A 20,863-nucleotide genomic window follows, 5' to 3' on the forward strand; every position below is an offset into this window, starting at 1 on the left:
AGTTGAAGCAGACTCTCTTGCTGAAAGCAGATGCTCTTTGCTGGTTTTTTATAGTCATTATCAGATGCAACAAAATATTTTCTCTTCACTTCCTTATGTTTACTTGCTCCAGCATTTCCTTCATGACTCCCCTGATTTTAAGATTGGCCCTGGCAGTCTTTTGGCATCTTGTGCAAGTTTCTCCTTTATGCTGATTTAAATAAGTTTTAGTCATCAGCTAAAGTTGACTGACAGTAGATGTTAAAAACCTTGGGTGAATAACTGCCAATCATTTCTTCAGAAATTACCACCTTTTGAAAAGAGCCTGAGTTTCTGCAGAGAAAGAGTAATTTCACTGAAGATATCAATTTGTACCATCAGAAATGAATAAAGCAGTATGGGACCACATTAGCCAGAAGTGGGACATACACACAGCCAAATTATTGTTGCATCAAAAATCTTAATTTTGGTTTATCATACCTTGTCTTTGTTTGGTGTTGCAGCTTTAGTATTTGCATTAATGCAGTTTGGGGAGGAACTGATATAAGTTTCTCCAAGCTTCTTTTACAAAGCCTTTTTTTTGCAATAGTTCAGATGGAAGGCTTAAAATCCCTCTTCTACAGAAACTTTGCCAAACATTTGGGTGTATTTGGAATCATTATCAGATGATTTACTAAACCCCATTGTGCTTACAAAAGGACTTGTTTCAGCATCCTATTATTGCTGCTGTAAATTTTCTTTTAGGAAAATCAACTAGCTGCCCAAGGTATAGAAGTTTCTTAAATTTCCTGTACCTCCAGAGCATCATCTGTTAATGTTTCATACTCATAAAAGTCGAAGTAGCTTTGCTGCTTTTCTGGTGCACCATTAACCCAGTTGGTGTAGGAAACAGTGCTTCCGTCCGTCCAAAGAAATGTGGACTCTCTGTTGATATCATTCATCCCAATCCAAACATTAGTTGTGGCATACTTCAAATGATAGAAAAGGAAAGCTGGAGAGAAGCAAAGATTTCTCATTAAGGAAAGCTCATGGTGACTTGGCCAAAAGAGGGAAAATATGCAAAAGCCCAAATTTCCCCTACACAGCCCATCTGCCATTAATTAAATGTTTAGATAAGCATCCCTTCCCCACTGTGTATGCACACATAGGGTTTCAGAAAGTCCTGATGCCAGTGAGAGAAACAGGAAATACAGATTTCTGTCAGTATGAGAGATTTGTGGAACCACCCTCAGAACACACTGGAAGTTTCATGAAAACAAAGCAGCTGAAAGAACTAGAAACAAACTTTATTTCTTATATGTAATAATTTTAGCTATTGCTTTGGAGTTTGACGTTAAAATAAACTATGGAGTGACCTGGCTAATAAGCAATTTTCATGAGGTAATCCCATATTTTATATTGGAGAGTATAGCAGTTTCTTTAGTGAGTGATTGAGATTTTTTTTTTCTTTCAATAGAGCCCATATACATACCTTGCACTTGTTCATTTGATACAGAAGCCAGGTTTCCTCCCAAACTGAAGCAAACATCTTGTGCAGCATGCCACGTGAGATTTCTTGTTATATTGGAAGCAAATACTCTGAAACACTGGAAACAAATCAAGCACTTTTTTCAAACTAGCAAAGACTGGAACTATTATATGTGAATGTTATCAATTAGCTCTAAGATGTACTTTTCTGCAGAAAAAGAAATCAGGGCTAGAATGAGTGACAGAGCTCAAGAGTAGAAAGTCTGGATAGGCAGACCCAGGCATACACTTATCCCTCCTCATTGTACAAGGTGTAATCTGGGAGTATGGTATCAAATGAACTGATTGTAACAAGGTCAAGTACATAAACACTTTTCACATTTTCATCTGCTTTCTTCCTGCAGTAATAGCGGCATCATTTGAGACCAAGAAAATGTGGCTTTGGGTGATGCAGCTGCAGGGAATTATCTCTACTGTGCTTTGTCCTCCTTCTGATGACTGTGGTTACAACTGTCCATCCTGCCAAAGAGTGTAAAATATCCTCTGGCACATTGACCTAGCATTCTGAGGATGCAATAACAGCACAGTGTACATAAAGTAGACAAAATAGCCTTTGGTAGAGGGAGCTTCAACTCAGATTGGTACAAACTCTTGCCTTACAGCGATGAGTACTTCCAGACAGTGTCTGAATGCAAAGCCGTCCTCAAAACAGTTGTAGTCGGCATCATCTTTCTGAATTCAAAGCTTTGTGAACCCCTAAATGCAGAAGGGATTGCTCAAATACATTCTTTCTAAACGTTTCCACCTTTTTTACAAGATTGATCATTACAAACTTGCATTTCTAAACAAAATAATGTATATGAAGAGAGGAGGAGAGGTTTTCTTAAACAGTAACAGTGTATTTGAAGCCTGCACAAACTATGCTCTCTGAAAGGTACTCAGCATACATCTACTTTTACTGTATTTCTCTGCCAAGTTAGATGTCTAAGTCACCTCAAAAAAAGTCCAGCCATCCAGTCTGCACATTTTGACTAATTAATTACTCTCCAGATTTACTTTATATTCATTAAAATATGTGAGGTTTTCAGTATTTTCTCTTCAGTTCTACTGCTTTACACAATTTATTGAAGATGTTTGTTGACATACTTTGTTGTTAAAAAAAATCCAACTTTCTGGACATTCTCCAGGAGCCAATGGAGGAGGTAATGTTGAATTAATAGAACTGTTATGTTTTTCACATATAAATTTATTGGCAGAACCACAGTTAATGTCATTCCACAAGCCTGGAAAAAAAAAAAAAGAAAGAAAAAATTCAACATGTTATAGTATTTAATATTTAGTAATAATAATTTATCTTTTTTTTTAAATAAACACAATTTTCTCTGTTTTGTATGTCAGGCTACAGCTTGATTTGAAGGCAAAGTAACCTGGCACCAGTACTGTAGCCCCTTGTAGTTAATTTGACCTCCCTGACCCATCTGCTCCTTGTTCAGGGTTCTCTCCACAGTGTCTATACCTGTTTGTGGGGGTTTTTGTGAGCTCTGGCATCATTACATTGCAGGTAACAGGGAAAATACACCAGTAAGCAAATTTGAAACAAAAAAAAAGGTTCATAAATTGATGAGACAGGAAATACCAAGTCAATCTAATGGCACAATAGATGTTCAAACATACTGCATGGATTATTTGTAAAACATAAGTTAAGAGATCAACATATATATACTGAATTCCCACTAGCCTCATTTAGAGTTACAGAAATAGACCCAAGAGGAAGTAGAGCTCTAAGATTTGCAAGAAATTTGCATTCCAGTGTACTTGTAAACGTATTTTAGGACATTAGATGGATTTGTTTGTTTCCTCATTGTCTTGTACCCTCAACTCCCATTTCCTGTAGCTGCTATAAATGTTTTCTTAAGTTCATAGTAGAGAAGATAGACTATTTAAATTTTTACTGAAAGAAACAGTGAAAAGCCTTGTAAAAAGGAAAAAACCCAGAAGGAAATCTCTGCTTTAAATTACTCATGATACTGAAATCTCCCCATTCCAAGGGCATAGACTCTTCCATGGCTGGTGGTCCCATGACAGGGAAGTTACTGCATTGTGTTGGTTTATCACTGGAAAGGAATTGCAGAAAACAGCTACCAAAGATTGTGTGACAGTTGACAGCAGATGTTTGACAGCACTGGTTATAATCCAAGCAGAGACAAATAAAATCAAATAGCTTTGTATTGTCACTTACCATGCTCTGACAGCATTACCACACAATTTTCCTCATTATTTGCAAAGTTGGGTTCATTAGGAGCCCAGGCCACATAAGTTACTGGAGTTCCATCCACCCATCTTAAAGAAAAGATATACGAGTAGTTATTAATTAATACTTTCATTTGTGACATGGTAGTCTTAATGAACACCTCACGAGTAAGAATGTCTATGAGGATTTATGGAAACTGACTACAAAGGGAGGGGCTACCAGAGATTGCCCTTTCTTTACTTGATTATTCTAATTTGAAGATGTTTCTGTAAAATATTTCTGGTTGCAAATTAGAAAAAGAATACACCAAGCATATTTTCTGGTAATGGCCACAATTTTTTTGACAAGATTTAATAAGAGAAATCAAAATCAGTCATTCATAATACATACTACAGAGAAGGATATTAAAATTTTATCTTAATAATTATTACAATAACTATTTTATTCCTAGGTGATACTATGCTTTTCAGTCTGAGCATTTGTGGTGTTCTTATAGATGAAAACAATAATGAAAATACTTTTCTCTGGATTTACCCTGCTCTGTGGGGGGGTAGGGGGGAGTGTTCTATTTCTCTGTAAACTAAAGGACATTCTGTCATCTTTGAAACCATCCTTTCTAAAGTACCAAAATTGAAACTTTTTCCTCTATGTTTACCTGCTTTTTACTTTAATATATTGCTATTGGATGAAGAGGAGGTTTTCACAATGTTTTAATCAGTATTTCAGAATTTAGATCAATAAGCCTGAAGTGGGAAAAAATTCAGCTGTATCATCTATGTCTTGCTGCTGCTGATACAATTGTTCTAAATAAAGGAGATTCTCACTGGATCCATGGAATGCTCTACGTCCCTAATTTGACTCCTAAATCAGGAGGTTAAAATCATTTACCAACTCAGTCACTATCAACTTCTCTCCCCAGTTCTCTTCTGTCTTTCTCAAGGTAAGTGACTTACGTACATTCAACAGTGGCATTAAAATAGAAAGGTTAAAGTCAAATCTTCTCTAGCCTTTTCCAGATCAACCTCAGAAGCACTTTTCTTCACCTCCCAGGCACATCCTAACTAGCAGGTAGGAAGGTAAGCAGTGTATCATGCTCTTTGGTGTCTCTTAGCTTAGTTTTGAGTTGATTTGTGTGTTGGTCTTTTCAGAATATTTGTTACTGTTTCTGTACTGTAAATTTCTGCTGACTTTTCTCCTGGAATAGGAGTTTGCAGAGACTGACTTTTGTAGACATTGCCTGTGTCTTCCTAACTCTGGAAAAACCCCTCTGATATACACCCTCTGATGTATAGCTTAAAAGCGTAAGAAAGCCAAACCCTACGATATAGGGCATGTTTTAAGTGCATGTGTGCATGTTCATAGGTATAAAATTCAGTATAGCAAAGTATCACTCCAATTTATGGGACAAAATCTCTGGAAAAAACTTGAGAAAGTGTGTATGGAGAGTAGAGCTGCCAAGGTTTTCTTTGGCTAAGTGCTTACGCAAGGGAAAAAATGGTTCTTCTACTATTTCTTTTTGGGGAAACTATTGCACTTTAGAATATTCTAGGACTATTCCATTTTGCTTTGTACACAGTATGTGGAACAGCCTTCAAACCTTCAAGAGAACATATTGAGTCCCTCCAGCTTCATAAAATATTCTGTTTGTTTCTACATGTTAGAAGCTGCACCAAACATCTTAACTTACCTGAACTTTTTATCAAGGCTCACTCTTAGACCAATGAAGTATCCTATTGGCTCTGTCCCATAGCTTTCCTAAATCAGAAAGACACTGCTTCAATTAAAAAAAGAAATCTTTGAAACAAAACAAGCAGAAGTTGATACACCATTGATTATGTCCGAGAGCAGCCGCTAAAGTCCACAGCAGTAAAGGACCTGCTTGCAGTTAACCACTGCAGCGTGTTTGTTTATATGCTCAGGCACAGAAGTCAGGTTTTCATCTGGGACATCAGAGCCAAGACCTGCAGCTCTGAAAGCCCTTAGGATGGAGTAGAAAAGAAGCAGATTTTGGGTCAGAAACTGGTACTCCTTTTTTATTCTCCCTTGAAGGCCAGCCTCTTTCCAAGACAGTTGGTACCTTCCCACATCACTCTTCCTGTCACCTGCCTCAGTGCAGCTGGCGTGGAGCAGGGGAGGCCAAATCCCACGGGATCAAAGAGTGCATTTGGGAATATTTAATGAACAAAAATGCTGATGCCTCTGCTTCTGAGACAACTCAAGTTTTACAAGCAGATTGTCAAAAGCGTTTCTACTTTAGGCAGTCTGTTTATAATGATCCTTACATTTTCTTTTAGTGCTCTCTTTAGGAACCTTCTCTCACTGTTACTATTAACAACAGCTAGGTCTGCAGAATTCTTCCTGCAAAACTCTTGGGCTCTTTCCATGGAAACCTGTTCTTTGCTGATATAGTAGAGCTTATCTTCATATATGACCCATCCATCTGCAGTGGTTTTATATTCTGGAAGATAAATAAAATACCCTTAAATTTTATATGTGTATTTGTGTAGAACACAAAAGCTTTTTCTAGAATAACAATTTTAGGAAAAAAATTATTAATAATAAAAAAAGATACAAATACCTACCATATGTGTCAATTGGTTCAGGTTTTAATGACACTCCTGCAAAAGAGGAAAATAGAAGGCATGATACATCTCTTTAGAGTGTGTTTTGATGTAGTTTATGAGTGACTGCAAGAAGAGAGAAGAGCAGAGCAGGATTCTTCACCCCATTGCCATTGACTAGTAAGAAGGCTTAGCCACACAGTTCAGCTTCACATTGCTCAATATGCAAGGTCATCTACTTTAATTTTGTATCATAAGCGGTGCTTCACTTCAGCAAAGCCATAGCTTTGGCTGAATCACATTCTTGCACAAAGCAAGGCAAGGGAAAATTGTTCTTCCAAGCCTGTAAGTCACAGCAGACCTATCTGAAACACTTTAAACTGTGGCATACAGCTCCTTTACTGATCCGTAAGTAGATATTCCGTAATTCGCCTGGAGGTATTTTCATCAAGAGGGAGAAAATCTCCACTAGATTCATTTTAGCTCTATCAAAAAACTCTCTGAGTAATATTCATAAATAAAAGGAAATACAACTTTATGTATGTGCATATTTATATCTAGGTATAGATATAGATGTATAGATATAGATATAGATTTTTTATATATATATATATATATATATATATATATATATATATATATATATATAAAATAACTGTGAGTTCTTTCTGGTTGGGATAGAAAAAGAAATAACACTGCTACAAACCATTGCTTTTCCAAAACCAGTTGAATCCTGAATAATTCTATAGGAGAACCGGAAGTACCAAGAAATCTGACAAAGATATCATACTTGATTTTTAGCTTCACCTGTGTTAGTATAAAAACCAGTATTGTAAGGAATACAATACTAGCTCTTACAAGTCCTTAACTCCACTACCTTACAAAAATATAAGCAAAAGATACTTAATACCAAAAAATTTTGTAATCCTGCAAATATATGGATTAGTTATGCACCTTATTTTATAGGGTGTACAAATGATATAACCTTCAATTCATTCTTATCATTCATAATTGAAAAATCTCAGCCCATAATATGTTACTTAATGCTCTTGACCTCCATTTGGAAAAAGTAGTTCTTCAAAATTTTGTCTTTCTCCAGTAACTTAACTTAGAAAGCAATTACTAATTAAAGTTTTTTAATCTTCTTCCCAAAAAAGAAGAAATCTACCTTGTTTTATTTGGCAAACCCAGTTATGCTGTACTTGACAGACCGAAAGAGACCATGGTTGAGAATATCCCCCATAATGGAATGAGCCACAAAACTGGAGTCGTCCTGAATTCCTTGAACTATCATCCCAGTTTGTGTACCTAACCTATAGAAGAAATCAACTTTGTTAGTCTCTTCATCTCTTTCAGTAGCTGTACTTTCCACTGGAAAATGGAAACAAATTGCTTTTTTCTCAAAGATTCTGGTTTTAGCTAAAAAGAGGTGGAAACAGGGAAAGCTATAAGTATAAGGATTTTACAGTGGGCCAATGATGTCAGTGTGCAGACATAGCTGTATTGCCATGGAGGGCTTTTTTGTTTGTGCCCTGTGCCATAGACACAGATGGAAGGAGCTGTTTCTAATGAACTTTGCCTAGCTGTGAACTTTACTCACATATCACTCATGCTAATCCTGTGCAGACTGGGTACTTTTCACTCAACATTGGACCTGGTTCAAAATTACATTGTCCAGCATCTGTCTGGTGGCAGTGACCATGTAGTGCATCAATTCAGCATTACTTTTTCTCTTCCCTGTGGTTAATGAGGGTGGGAGTGTGACTTTAGGGAGGGAAGTCATGTCCTACAAATCTAGAGGAGGTACCTCTGAAGAAACTGACATCCACATGATAGGGGAGACACATGTGTTACAATCTACCTATTATTGCCAAGAATTCTTGATAAGATCCCTTACTTAAACTTCTGTGGAAAGAAGCAGGATAAGATAAAAGGTCCTTGCTTGTGTTAAAGAAAATGAAAGAATAGGGAGTAGTAGTAAATGGAGGGTAATAAGGAGTAGAATCCTGCAGGAATGTTTTTCACAGCTGTTGATATTTGCATGGGCTCAAGAGATAACTGGATAAATTCTCAGAAATAAATAAATTAAAATTACAGATATGAGCTCCAGTTCTAAAAGACCGTGAGCCATCACTTACTGGGGGATTCAGGAGTATACTGGGAAACATGCTTGCTGTTTGATTAACTTTTTTAGACTTTTATGTTTTTGTGTTTTGACCTTAGGTGTGAATATTATCTTCTTGGAAGAGGAAAATAAATTGGAGTGTTACACAGAAAACTACAGAATCTGATGAGATGCAGATAATTTCCATGTATTCAAATGTTTAGCTGTGATATTAGTTGTGACAATACAGATTAGCAGCTACATTAATGTTTGTAAGATTGGTGGTTTCTTTAATGAGGATAACAGCAAAAAGCCAAAAAGTATATATGTAAATCCCAAAGTGTCTTAAGCAAACAAATATGATGAAAAATTATGATACTCACTGGAGAGCCATCACTCCAGGCAAATCCTTCTTCTGGACTCAAGGAAAATATACCAAGCCAAACTATTTCAAACATACAGTGAGTGGCTCTAAAAGAAAGTACAGGACAGAGCAGTGAGTAAACATCGGCACAAAAAAATCCAGAAATACATAGCTGAACTTCCCAGAGCACACTGTAAAAACAGTGAAGTTGCAAATTTCCTTATTACCTTTGGTGAAGCGCTTACACTTGTTCTTCATAGAAATGTGTAATATTTCTGTGGTTCAGTGTCCATAGCTTAGTTATCATACTTATTAGTAGTATTGATCATGTATTGCCCTAATGTACTATTCAGTCAGGGAAAACCTTCACAGATTCAAAGTGGTTTCAGCACTGACCATTAAAAGTTTGATACAAATCTGCTTCAAGTAGATACATTGATCACATTTTCTACTCTTGTAGAAACACCACTAATTTAATGTGTTTCTAAACTATGTGTAGTAATCATGATACTGGTGGAGGTTTTTAAAAATTTTTCTTGACGCAAATCACTTTTTTTTTTCCATGAAAAGGTTAAAATAGTACTGAATAGATAAACTTCAAAGTATCACAGGTCTTTTGGCTTTTGAGGAATCCATACCTTTTAGAAGTCATCTAGGATCATTCATATTACTTCATATGAAAAGTTTTTGAGTCTGATAAGATAAACACACATCAAATACCTACCTCATGGCTTGGATTAGTAATGGCATCTCCTCCTTAGTGTTAATGGTGACCAGATCCCCTCCTATTTGTCTGCAAAAATCTCGAGCTTCAAACCATGATTTCTTTCTAATTTTTGATCTGCAAAAACACTATGGAGAAATTCATTTAAAACATATTATATACATGTTACAATAATGAAAGAATTATAGCCTTGCTTAAACATAAATGAGGTTTCATATGAGCTGAGTAAAAGTCCGTAAGAGAAACAGCATTTCCCACTCTGTTCCTAGAATTTTTATATTACAGCTGCCTACCTACTTAGCATAGTGGTAAAAAAAAAGGAATTGCTAGAAGAGAAAAGGGAATACAATTCCCCAACTCCCTTTAATTTGTTTTAACTGAAGAAGGGCCCAAACCAGCTTCCATATGAAGGGAAAGAAGAGTAGCTGTGGTTGAGAGGCAAAATGGTCTGGGAGGAGTCTGAAGATTCAGGCAAAAGAATGACCTCATGGTAATTTACAACTCTCACTTTACATTTGCAGTATGATGCCTAGCTGGTTTAAGAGACAATAAGCACAGATTTGACCAAAGTTAAAATTATGGTTTGGGGATAAAGGAGCCCAAATGAATAGCATTCCAGATGAATTTTAAAGAAATTAAAAAAAAAAAAAAAAGAGAGAGAAGAACTCATTAATTCAATAAAGTGATAAAAAATATTAACACCTTACACTTAGCACATTTCAACTTTGCATGATCCCAAATTACTGTTTGCACATTACACTCATTTCTTGTTCAAACTCCTTTTTTATGCCTGCTCAGATACAGCTGACTGTACTTCAAACACAAGTTATCTGTAGCTTTTCATCAGAAACTCTCTAGTAAATGTCCTTCATGATCACTGGTTTAATTAACCTTTCACATGACTTTTTATCCTTTTTTTTAAATGGGATAATGTGCTGATTTTAGCAAGCTCCAGCCTTAGGCATTGTGCTGCTGGATGCTACACTTCGCTGTTTCTCTGTTTATTCCCTGAACTGGCCCACGTCTCAGGCAAACACCACAGCTTTGCACAACAGACATCAAGAGCAGCGCCGACAAACCAGCTTTGCTGCCTCTGCTCTTTAATACAGAATTTGGACATTTTCCTTTTAATAATTTTAATATGGAGTTGTTTCCGGGTTTTTCTTTTCTTTTCTTTTCTTTTCTTTTCTTTTCTTTTCTTTTCTTTTCTTTTCTTTTCTTTTCTTTTCTTTTCTTTTCTTTTCTTTTCTCTTTCTGGGGCCTCGATATTTATGTTCCTCTTCTTCCATTTCCTGCTCCAGTTCTTTCAACCCTTGAAGCACAAACTTCCCCATTTTCTTTCCTGTGCCCTTCTCCCCTCCCTTTCCTTCCCTCCCTTCAACCTTATCTTTCTTCCTTAGTTTCTCCCCTCTCATGGATATTTTCCTTAGAAGGATTTTGGGGGTTTTGTTTTTTGCTCTATTCCAATCTCAGATATTGCAAAATGAAGATGTCAGTTCCTCTTTTTTTTTTTCTTGTTTATTTTTTCCCCACCCAAGCTTCTTCTTTTATCTATTTAGGCACTTACTTTAAAACAGGAACTTCTATGGTTGTTTGATACCCAACCTTCAGGGCATGTGGGGACCAGAGCAGTAGTTGGAACAGGTGGAACTGTTGCACCCTTTGCCCACTGCTTGCAAATATATTTTTGCTTTGTCTCACAGTCAAGAACATCCCATAATCCAGCTGCAGTCCCTGTTTTCATGGCTACACATCCTGGATTATTTCCTTTATGAGAAAAAAAAAAAACCCAAACAAAACAAACATGCTGGATATCTTCTAATGCGCGAATTATTTAATTCTGTCAAAATCTTTAAGCAGCAGCCATTCACTTTTTGCCATTCAATAACATTTAAAAAGAAAATATTTATTTTAGGTGGTTTTCATACAGGCAGAGGAGCATTTTCTGTTTGAGTAGGTCATGATCGATATAGAATCCTACTTCCCTTTTTTTTTCCATTTTGAAAATCCTGCATAATTAATTCTTTGGATAGAAAGTAGAGTGAGAGTTTTTACAGTGAAATGTTGTGTTTTCAAGTGAGAATCTCGTTTCTATTTATGTTAAGCCTGTTTTACATGAGATAACATTACCTTGGTCAGTGAAATCTTGTGTTTGCAAGTGAAAATCTCATTTCAATTTATGTTAGGCCTGTTTTACATGAGATAGCATTACCTTGGTCACAAGTGGTTTTCACATAGATGGCAGCAGCCCCACTGATGCGTACAGAGGGCAGGGATGCAAACCTAGACAGCTTCAGGGTGAAACTTGTCCCATGATGTTTGCTGTAATTTTAGATTTTCCTCTCAGATGGAAACAGAGCTGCCTACATCACACAAGATGCAGTCAAATGCACAAAATGGGTTTATTCAATGACTTATTTGTGCTCTTTCTTAATTTCCTAAGTATTTTTATTTGGGGATTTTTGTTTGGTTTTTGTTGGGCACAGACCTGATGTCTTAATGGACCTATTTACTGTGGTGCCACGAGCTGAAATGAAGTTCAGCTATAAAAGCTATAAATCCATCATTTTATGGCAACTTAATACATGTGTTTTTTCCTAAGAACATCTTTTGTCTGCATCAAAATTCACCTGCTGTTTCACTGATCATGCTCAGTCACTTATTCTCTTGATACCATCCTGAGTTTTCTCACATGCACATCTTTGCTGTCACAAATAATTTACTTTCATCAGCAAATCCTGTCACTTCACTGTTGCACATTTTCCATATGGTCTGCAAATATATTGAACAGCATGGGCTTTGGCACAGGTCATTGTGGGGCTCTGTTGGTGAACACACTTCCCTAGTGAAAAATAGCCCCCATTTAAAAAAATCCACCTTCCAGTCACTGCCTTTTTATCAATATTTTTATTAATGTAAGAGCTTTTCTGTGTTACATTAGATTAGCTGAAAGGCTTTTGGTAATTGAGATAGACTACACTTACTAGATTTCCCTCACTCATATGCTTTCACTTACTGTGTGGAGCTCTGAGAGATCTATAAGCATGACCTCCCTTTCCAGAAGGGATTTTATGCATCTTTCCCAGTTTATCTTCTTTATTACAGATTCAGTTAATTTACTAATGACTTATTCATCTGTATTTACCCATAGCTCTCTGTAACCGTTTTAAATGTTGGCACCAAATTTGTCTTTTAGCATAGCTTAGATGTCAAGGTAGCTTTAGCAGGAAAGCTAAAGCTAAAGCTCTCTTTACACATTGAAGTGTAAATGTAATCTTAACAGTTCCTGGATACTTCTGCAGCCATGCTTAGTCCTGACTTTATGCCATCAATTTCCTCCATAATCAATTTCCTCCATAATTTTCTTGATATTTCAGTTTGAAATAGACTCTTCAAAGATACCCTCATGAGGAAACTTTCCAGCCCATAAAGTCCATTTTCTTCTCAGTGAATACAGATGCAAGGAAACAGATTTTTCTTTGCTGTTCCAGCCTGATTGTTGAAGAATGCATTTGCTGTGGGTAGTTTGGTTTGCAAGCTGCAGTGCCAACTCGAGATTGAGCTCTGGCTGGGCAAAGGGCTGTGAACTGGTGCTGACCCTTTACATAGCAAAGGGCACAGGCGCCAGTGGTCCAGCCAGGTGACTGGAAACCCAAAGGCTCAACAGGGGCCAAGGACCCCAGACATTACTGCATTTAGACTGTAAAACAGCCCAGGGTTTCCTCTGTTCATGGACCCTCCTTGGATGCACTCAGCTCAAGCCGTTGTTTTATTATTGCATAACGATTGAATTATTTTAGTGATCAAAAAATTTGAGGAAACCTGGGTTCAAGCTGCTAAGGAAACTGTCTGACTGTGTGAGTGTGGGGGTGTGGCTGGGGAGGGACCTTGGTCCCAGCTGAGATGATGTGAGTGTGAGTCCAGAGTGGCATTTGGATGGTCAGAGAAGGAAGATTCCTTAACATGACCTCCGAGTGCTCTCCTCATGCTCTGGTCATCTTCTGACAGCACAGACTTCCTGCCAAGTTTTATTCTTACGGCATTTGATAAGCTTTTATTAGTCTTTGACTTTCATAATTTTTATTGTTTTTATTTTATATTTTATAACCTCACTGAAAGTTTTCGAGAAAGTCTTCAGACAAATAATCACAATGAGGAACATGGTATATCCCATAAAAAGCAGATTTCCTTATGGCATAATGAAATCTTGTTTTCTGTGCTTCTGCACAGTATGAATGGTAGTGCACACTACTAGTACACACTACTAATGGTAGTGCAGTTTCCTTAGTATCACACATAAAAATAATAATGGCACAGTTATTTTTGATACTCTGAGTTTGGAATTCTAACTTGAAATCCATATTACAGTTGCTCTGTTTCAAACTCTTCTCCCAGGCTAACTTTTTTACTAGAGGGACAAGTGTGGAATAGTCTTAGGACCCATTTGTAGCTCCTTTTATCTGCCTGTGAAGACAGGCCAAAAATTAATCTTATGGGTAAATATATCAGATGTCCTAATATAAAAGTGCAGTTTAAAATTTTCCCTCTGAAATTAGAATATGGGATTTGAAAAACTGCAAGTACTTGTAAAATATACCAAAAGTCTAAAACATAACTGCAACCTAAATAGGGATCCCATTGTCAAAGAGCACCCACCATCCCTCATCACAGCACCTACCAGGCATTCCTGCATCCCAGTGTGTGAAGGAGACAGCTTCACCATTGGCCCAGCTGAAAGTGCCTTGATCCTGCACATCAGAGAGGCCAAGCCAGAAATATTTCTCAGGCCTCAGCCCAACAAGGCTAGTCAGATAGGCTTGTTCATATCTGTAAAAGACATCATCAAGACGCAAGTGAAAACAAAGGCATTTACCCAAATCCTGTCAGTCTAATGTGATGATGGATTTTTTTCTCTTATTCTTTGCCTCAGGCTGGGGGAGGAGACCCTACATAGGATTCAGATTCCATATAAACAACAACAAAAAGCAAGACCTTTTTGTTATTCAACTAGAGACCTCATCTGTTACTTAACCATTTTACTGCTTGGTGTTGTGCTAGCTTTTCTAGGAATATTTCATAAGGCACTATCTTTAGATTTCTAAAAGCAATGAAAAAGTCATTATCATACCTATTTTCAACTGTGGCTAAATAACCTTCTTCTTCTTCACAAGTGGTGTTTGCTTCTGAAAATGTTGCTGGAACATGTCCAATAAAATAGCAGTAGGTGCCATATCTTCTCCAGCCCTGTAACATGATTTTAAGATTTTCATACAAATTTTTAATAATTGTGGTATCATGTATTAAGTGAAATACAACATTTAAAATTATTGAAGCAAAAGGATAATGAATATTATTAATTACAAAACATTTGCAGTGAGATTACAGATTCTTCCTAAGTGGTTTCTGTAAATGGTTTTTTAAAATTTAGAGTAACTGAGAGAGAGGGAGAAACTTAATAATAAATAAAACAAAAAAATCCTTCCACGTAAATAATAGAAATCATTCAAATAATTCTAATGGATTCTCAATGTACCTATTTCATCTGAGAAATTGATGTTCCATTCTCACATACTTACTTTTTTGCAACCTGCAAGGCTACTTTCTTTTTCTCCAGTTGTTTGCGATGTAGCTTTTCTTTTACAAATGTAGCCAGCCTTCTTCTCACAAACATGGTCTGCCCAATAGCCATTCTGTGTCAGGAAGAAGTTTGAAATAAAAAGAAGATAAAGATGAGTAATCTAAAGGAGATAAATAATATCTTTCCTTCTAATGAAAATTCTTTGTTTTCTTTCTCCTTTACTTTTGAGTATTGAGTATTTTTCCTTATCTAATTTTCCTACATGATATCAAAACCAAATCTGCTCACATTCTGTGAAATAGTAGGCAGCACTATATCAGTATAGCCTCAGCTGGCAGGGAGAAGAAAGAAGGAGGGTGCATGGAGCTGCTCCCTGACCTGTTGTGCTGAGTCCTGCACAGGCAGTTGTGCTATGGGACAGCAAAGAAGCAGGGAAAGAGAAGCCAACAAGAATCAGAGATCCCCATATACATCATTACCACCAGAGGAAAAGGAGAGAATGTACTCAAAATACCTTCAGAGACCTGTTTTGTAGTCCTAATAATTTCATTTGTGACTTTGAGGTGTACTTAAAGAGAAAATTTCACCAGTGATGCTTTTGGGTTTTTTTAAAGGTCACATTCAATCTCATTCTCAATCTCATTCAATTCAACCCCTACATCTCTTTTTTCTGGCCTTAGCCATTTGCTGAAATAACAGAGCATGCTATTCTTTTATTAAGTAGTTATTTTTAGTATGGAAGTACAATATGTGTTGAGATATGTCACCTGTCCCTTGATCAGGACACAGTCTTCTGGCCTGTTGTTTGTAGTGGACGGCTCTCCCAGGTGCCATTTTGTGTATGTCACTGGGGTACCATCACTCCACTCAAAATACATTTGAACCTTACGGTCATTCAGCCCAATCCACAGCTTGTCTGTTGGCTCTAAAGATGGAAAGAGAGATAAGACCTCTTTTGGCACTCCACCCTTTTCACAGCACCAACCATTAGGCTTTGGACATACAATTCCTTTCACAAATTTATGCAGCATGTTCTATGATAATTTTATAAATTAATATTTTCATATAGATATAAAAGTAAAGACTGTATGCTTTGGAAATTTAGTCTGTAAGGAAATTCTTGCACTGGGTGAAAAAATTTTGCTCTTCCTCCTCCTAACAGTGGGTGTAAGTTACCAGGCTAATGCTGATATGCCACAATGATGGGATAGAAGTCTGAATTTTCAGTTCCATTGCACTAGTCAAACTTAAGAATACTGCTTTTATGTAACTTGGAGTGTGAACGTTTTAAACTTCTTTCAATAAAATGAAAAAAACATAGAAAGCCCCTAAGCCCAGCCCCCCAGACCTACATTGATTATTTTGGCAATAAATGAAATCAGAGTTTTGAGAACATCCAGAATTCAGCAGGTACTATCAATGTCTTGTTTTCCACACAGCCAAAGGCAAGAGACCCCCTGGAAATACTCACTGTACCCAAGCTGAGACACCATAAAGCTGTGCTCCTCAAGGCTTTGGATGCTGGCCAAGTGACTCGCTTCCTTCTGACAAGAGGTCAAAGCTCCTTCCCATCCTTTGCTGTCCCTGAAGATCTTATAGCAATGATCCACATAGGGCACCCACCCATCTGGGCAGGTGACAGGCCCAGGGTCACCTAGGAACACGTACCAAGGCTTTACAGCTCCAATTGCCATGCAAGGAACATGACACTGAAAACATTTCCGCCTCATCTGTGCAGAAGTTCTAAACTAAGAATTTTCTTTTGAAATTCTTATCATAAGGAAATGATGAACACAAAATGCAGTAGACATAAATGTGATTCTCTAAACCAGGCAATTTTTAGCTTGGAGAAGGAAAGCTTTTTAATACAAGTAATATCTAATACAAATTCTAAATTTAGTCAAATGTCTGCAACAAATATATTAATTTTGTAATGTATTAATCAAATGTATTAGTTTTGTAATTCATTAATTTTATTAGCTTCTGTATCACCTAGTACTTGTTTGTCAGATAGGAGAAATCAGACATTATCTGCAGCTAACATAGAAAGTTAATGAATTTTTAAAGAATTAAGTATATTGATAGAGTAAAAGCCATCAAGACAAATATATAGCTAGATGAATACATAGGGTCACACCATCAGGGAAATCTTCATACACTTAAAATATCTTTTCTCACTTCAGTGTGTTGATCTTCCACTGTCTCGATCTTCCACCACTTCTGCAGTGAAGTCTGAACTTGCTTATCTGGATGCTGGTTGATCACAAGTCATGGAGACTTAGAGCCACACTAAGTTATGCATCTTTCTTTCTTGGCCTCATATTTACTAATGTCCCACATATGAAAATAATTTTTGGGTTGTTCTCCCTTTTGATGGTCAGCAGTCTGTGGACATAAAGGGGAGACCTGGCCCCTGAAACACAGACAGGAGTGACTAGTTGGAAATTCTTTGCTTTTATCTGTTTCAGTCTGTGTGTTGTGGAACTGGAGATCAGACTAGAAAGGTTGCAATCATTGTTAAAAGCAAACCAGAGAAACAAGAAATAGTTTTATTTCTAATAAAATTCTTCTGTTCATCTTTGTCAATACGTTGAGTGATTCAGATAACAGATTCTACTTTAATTATCAGTATGTATCAACATACCTGAAGGAACCAAAGTAAAGTTCCTTTTCTTACAAATATAGCCAAGTTTCTGATCACATTCCCAATTTTGCCATTTAGCTTTCGTTTCAGGGTTCAAAACCGCACAGAGCTTTCCAGATTCTGGAGACGGACTTCCTTTAGGAAAAGTACAGAGAAAAAAAATGAACTTTTCTAAATGAAAAACAGAGCTCTAAGGTCTAAAATGCACATGAGAGACCACTCCTGGATGAAGTGATGGAGGTCATGTCTTTCCCAGCTTTGGTTAGAGCTAAGGTGTGTTTCCAGTAGTGGAAGTGTCTGTATGAAATGTAGTGTGTATGTTAGGTAAGAGGATACAAACCTGTAAACCCATACTTTAGTTTCTAGTCAAGAAATGGAAGATGGATATTTTTGGGACAGGCAGTGTTGCTTTCACAGCTAAAATATTTTTGCAATACATTGAAGGTTTCTGTCTTATATTGCTATAGAAAAAGATTTTTCTAAAGCTAAAGCAAGAAAAGCTAAAATACTTACGGCATAACTATCTGATAATAAAGTTTAAAGCAGTATTTGAGGTATGTATCTTTTCTCTTTGGAAATAAAAAATCAAAGTCACATCTACCTGGAGCCCAGTTTAAGTACTGGAAAGGGCTGCCTCCAATCCACTCCCATCCACTACTCAAGTCCAGTCTGTTGAGTCCAATCCACAGTGCAGAATCTGTACCTTCTGTTAATTCTAAGTTACAAAAATAAGAGGAATTATTTTATAAATCTCTGTTGTATTAGCAATGGTCACTAACAATGTCTCTAGGAAGACTTGTATGCCTAAATAACGAATTGCAAATATCTGTGATACTTGGTAGATACTATGGTACCTAATACATTGAAATATGCCAAAGTTTGAATATTGTACAAAAGCAAACAAACAGAAACTCACTGTTTTATTCTGTCAACTAATGCAAAATGAATACAGAGTATATCCACAGAGTATATCCACAACAAAAATGTTTCTGCAGAATAGGCTAAATTCTGTACATTGAAGTAGAATTATTGGTAGAGGATAAATATAAACAATAATAAAAATTTGTTAGAAGTTAAATTAATCCTTAAAACCAACAATAAATACTTCTTCCATATAACTTCTTCATCTATATGTGGATACTTTAGGCTGCAATTTGATATCTGTAAATAACTGATATTTTTCAACTTGTCAAATGAATGAAAAAAACAGCTGTCAAAACAGCATTTGAAACAAAGCAAGTCCTTCTTTTGGCATAAAGATTAATCTTTTTTTCTTTCTTTTCTTTCTTTTTTTTTTTTTTAAGTTTCCTTTTGACCAAATGTAAGACTTAAATTTACGTTTCAGGATTTTTTCCTCCATTTAAAAAAATATATATATCTAAAATAAGATTTGTAAATATGAAGTCAAACTGTTACACTTGCATGATACTGGAATACTTTGAATTCTATGTAAATTTGCCAGCAATTTTGGTATGAACTTGCAAATTCTAAAATATTTTGATTTCTTGCCTACACATTTTTAGTCCAAAGACAATGGCCTAATCATACTAAATAATCCTTAGCTATTATGATGGCCTGAACAGATCCTGAATGTAACACAGGGTTTATTTTACTGCCTTACCTTTAAGGTATATTTGTTCATGAATGTCTGTGATACTCAGTAATTCTGCATTTTGCTGCTGACAGCTCTTCCTGGCTTGGTGCCATGTGAGAGCCGAGTCAAAATTTATTTGGTAGTGAACATTTGTTGACAGATCTGTAGTCCATGTGCTGTCTTTATCTGTGGAAAGAATAATAACAGCAGAGGTCATAGTAACTTGCCAACAGAAAACTGAGTTGCAGGTTCTCATTCTGTGTAACAGGTTCTCATTTGTCTCCTTAAATTTCACCTGGGCTGCTCTTTCAAGACCACTGAAAATGTTATGAGCAGATGGGGAAGGACAAAATTAAGGCAAGTAAGCTGACAGGTAAAGCTGGCCTATACTGCCTCCTGTTCCATGAAGAGAGACAAGTCATAAATTACCACAAGGAAAATGATTGCACAGGAAAATACATTGCGTGGAGTGGCAGAAGTCCCAGGAGAAAATTTTGAAATATTTGTGCAATATCTCCCTCTCTCTCTGGACAGCAGCTCCCACTGACAGCTGGAAGAACTAGCTATAGACCTGAATTTAGCATCAAAAAAATTTCATAGATAACTCCCATCCCTGTTCAAAGAGCCTCTGAATGTGCCCATCACAGAGCAATGCTGCTGAGCAGCACCACGCTCCTCCTCTGATTACCTTTGCATCTTTGATTTGTTGAAGATATCAACACAATCAAGCACAACACAAAATTTTAGCAGGTATCTGATCATTCCCAAAACTCAGTATGAAGATGAATTTAAAAAAAAAGAACTGAAAGCTGGGACTGCCTTTCAAAAACTCTGAAAATTATTCAATGACCCTATGTCACATGTTCAGGGCTCAGTGTGTGAGGTATCTTTGCAAGAACCTAGAAAGCACAGTTGACTAGGGGTGTGTGCCACACTGAAAGTCTTCTTTAAATCAAGGGGAGTAAAGGAACATTCTGATAAAAAAAGACAACGCTGGACAGGAGCCATGGGCAGAAACATAGAGGAAAGATGAGATGTGTCAGGTGGAGATTTCAACATCATGAATGCAAAGCTCTCCAGGCTGTAAAGGGAGATAGAGTGGCGAGTGACCACAGAAATGAAAGAAAATGATTGAAATTGCAGGGAAATGCCAGGCAGATGTCAACAGGGTGGAAAAGCTGCTTCCTGGACAATATGAGCAGGACATAAAAGCATGGTTAAAAGGACACATTCCACTTTAGCAAAAAAAATATGTTCACATGAGAATCATGCAGACTGAAACATTGACTTTGACATCAATCTTCCGACAGTGCTCTTTTTGGTGCCCACATCCATCACAACAGGAGTCCTCAGAGAAGTGCTGTACAACAGTGACAGCACACATCCTGGCTGGGAAGCAATAAAGAGCTCAGAATTATTGTGCTGCTCAGCAACACCCCCACAGCAGGTGGGAACAGAATGCTGATTTGCTCTTCAATCACTCTCTTCACATCCTTGTGCAACATGTCCTTTCTTTGCATAGTGAGCTGCAGCCTGTGGCAATGCATCATATACTAAAACACATTCTTGTAAGTTACGAGTGGTTATTGTAAAGATA

At 36.9% G+C, this 20,863-nt stretch overlaps 1 protein-coding gene across 3 annotated transcripts in view; it reads right to left on the minus strand.

Moving 5' to 3' along the window:
• LOC119695322 (macrophage mannose receptor 1-like) overlaps positions 1-20,863 on the minus strand; it is a 33,668-nt gene that overhangs the window by 8,726 nt on the left and 4,079 nt on the right. For all 3 annotated transcript variants that reach the window (XM_038123576.1, XM_038123595.1, XM_038123584.1), the window contains exons 4-22: positions 19,294-19,452; positions 18,274-18,387; positions 17,673-17,807; positions 16,500-16,682; positions 15,796-15,953; positions 15,027-15,140; positions 14,579-14,694; positions 14,129-14,277; positions 11,018-11,217; positions 9,451-9,578; positions 8,746-8,833; positions 7,427-7,571; positions 6,280-6,315; positions 5,980-6,155; positions 5,385-5,452; positions 3,686-3,786; positions 2,593-2,729; positions 1,451-1,565; positions 774-970 (exon numbers count right to left, since the gene is read on the minus strand). In XM_038123576.1, coding sequence (XP_037979504.1) covers positions 774-970; positions 1,451-1,565; positions 2,593-2,729; positions 3,686-3,786; positions 5,385-5,452; positions 5,980-6,155; positions 6,280-6,315; positions 7,427-7,571; positions 8,746-8,833; positions 9,451-9,578; positions 11,018-11,217; positions 14,129-14,277; positions 14,579-14,694; positions 15,027-15,140; positions 15,796-15,953; positions 16,500-16,682; positions 17,673-17,807; positions 18,274-18,387; positions 19,294-19,452 — 2,519 coding nt within the window. The remainder of the gene's footprint in view (positions 1-773; positions 971-1,450; positions 1,566-2,592; positions 2,730-3,685; positions 3,787-5,384; positions 5,453-5,979; positions 6,156-6,279; positions 6,316-7,426; positions 7,572-8,745; positions 8,834-9,450; positions 9,579-11,017; positions 11,218-14,128; positions 14,278-14,578; positions 14,695-15,026; positions 15,141-15,795; positions 15,954-16,499; positions 16,683-17,672; positions 17,808-18,273; positions 18,388-19,293; positions 19,453-20,863) is intronic.

The sequence above is a fragment of the Motacilla alba genome, chromosome 2 (genome assembly GCF_015832195.1).
Source record: "Motacilla alba alba isolate MOTALB_02 chromosome 2, Motacilla_alba_V1.0_pri, whole genome shotgun sequence".
Taxonomy (NCBI): Eukaryota; Metazoa; Chordata; class Aves; order Passeriformes; family Motacillidae; genus Motacilla; species Motacilla alba.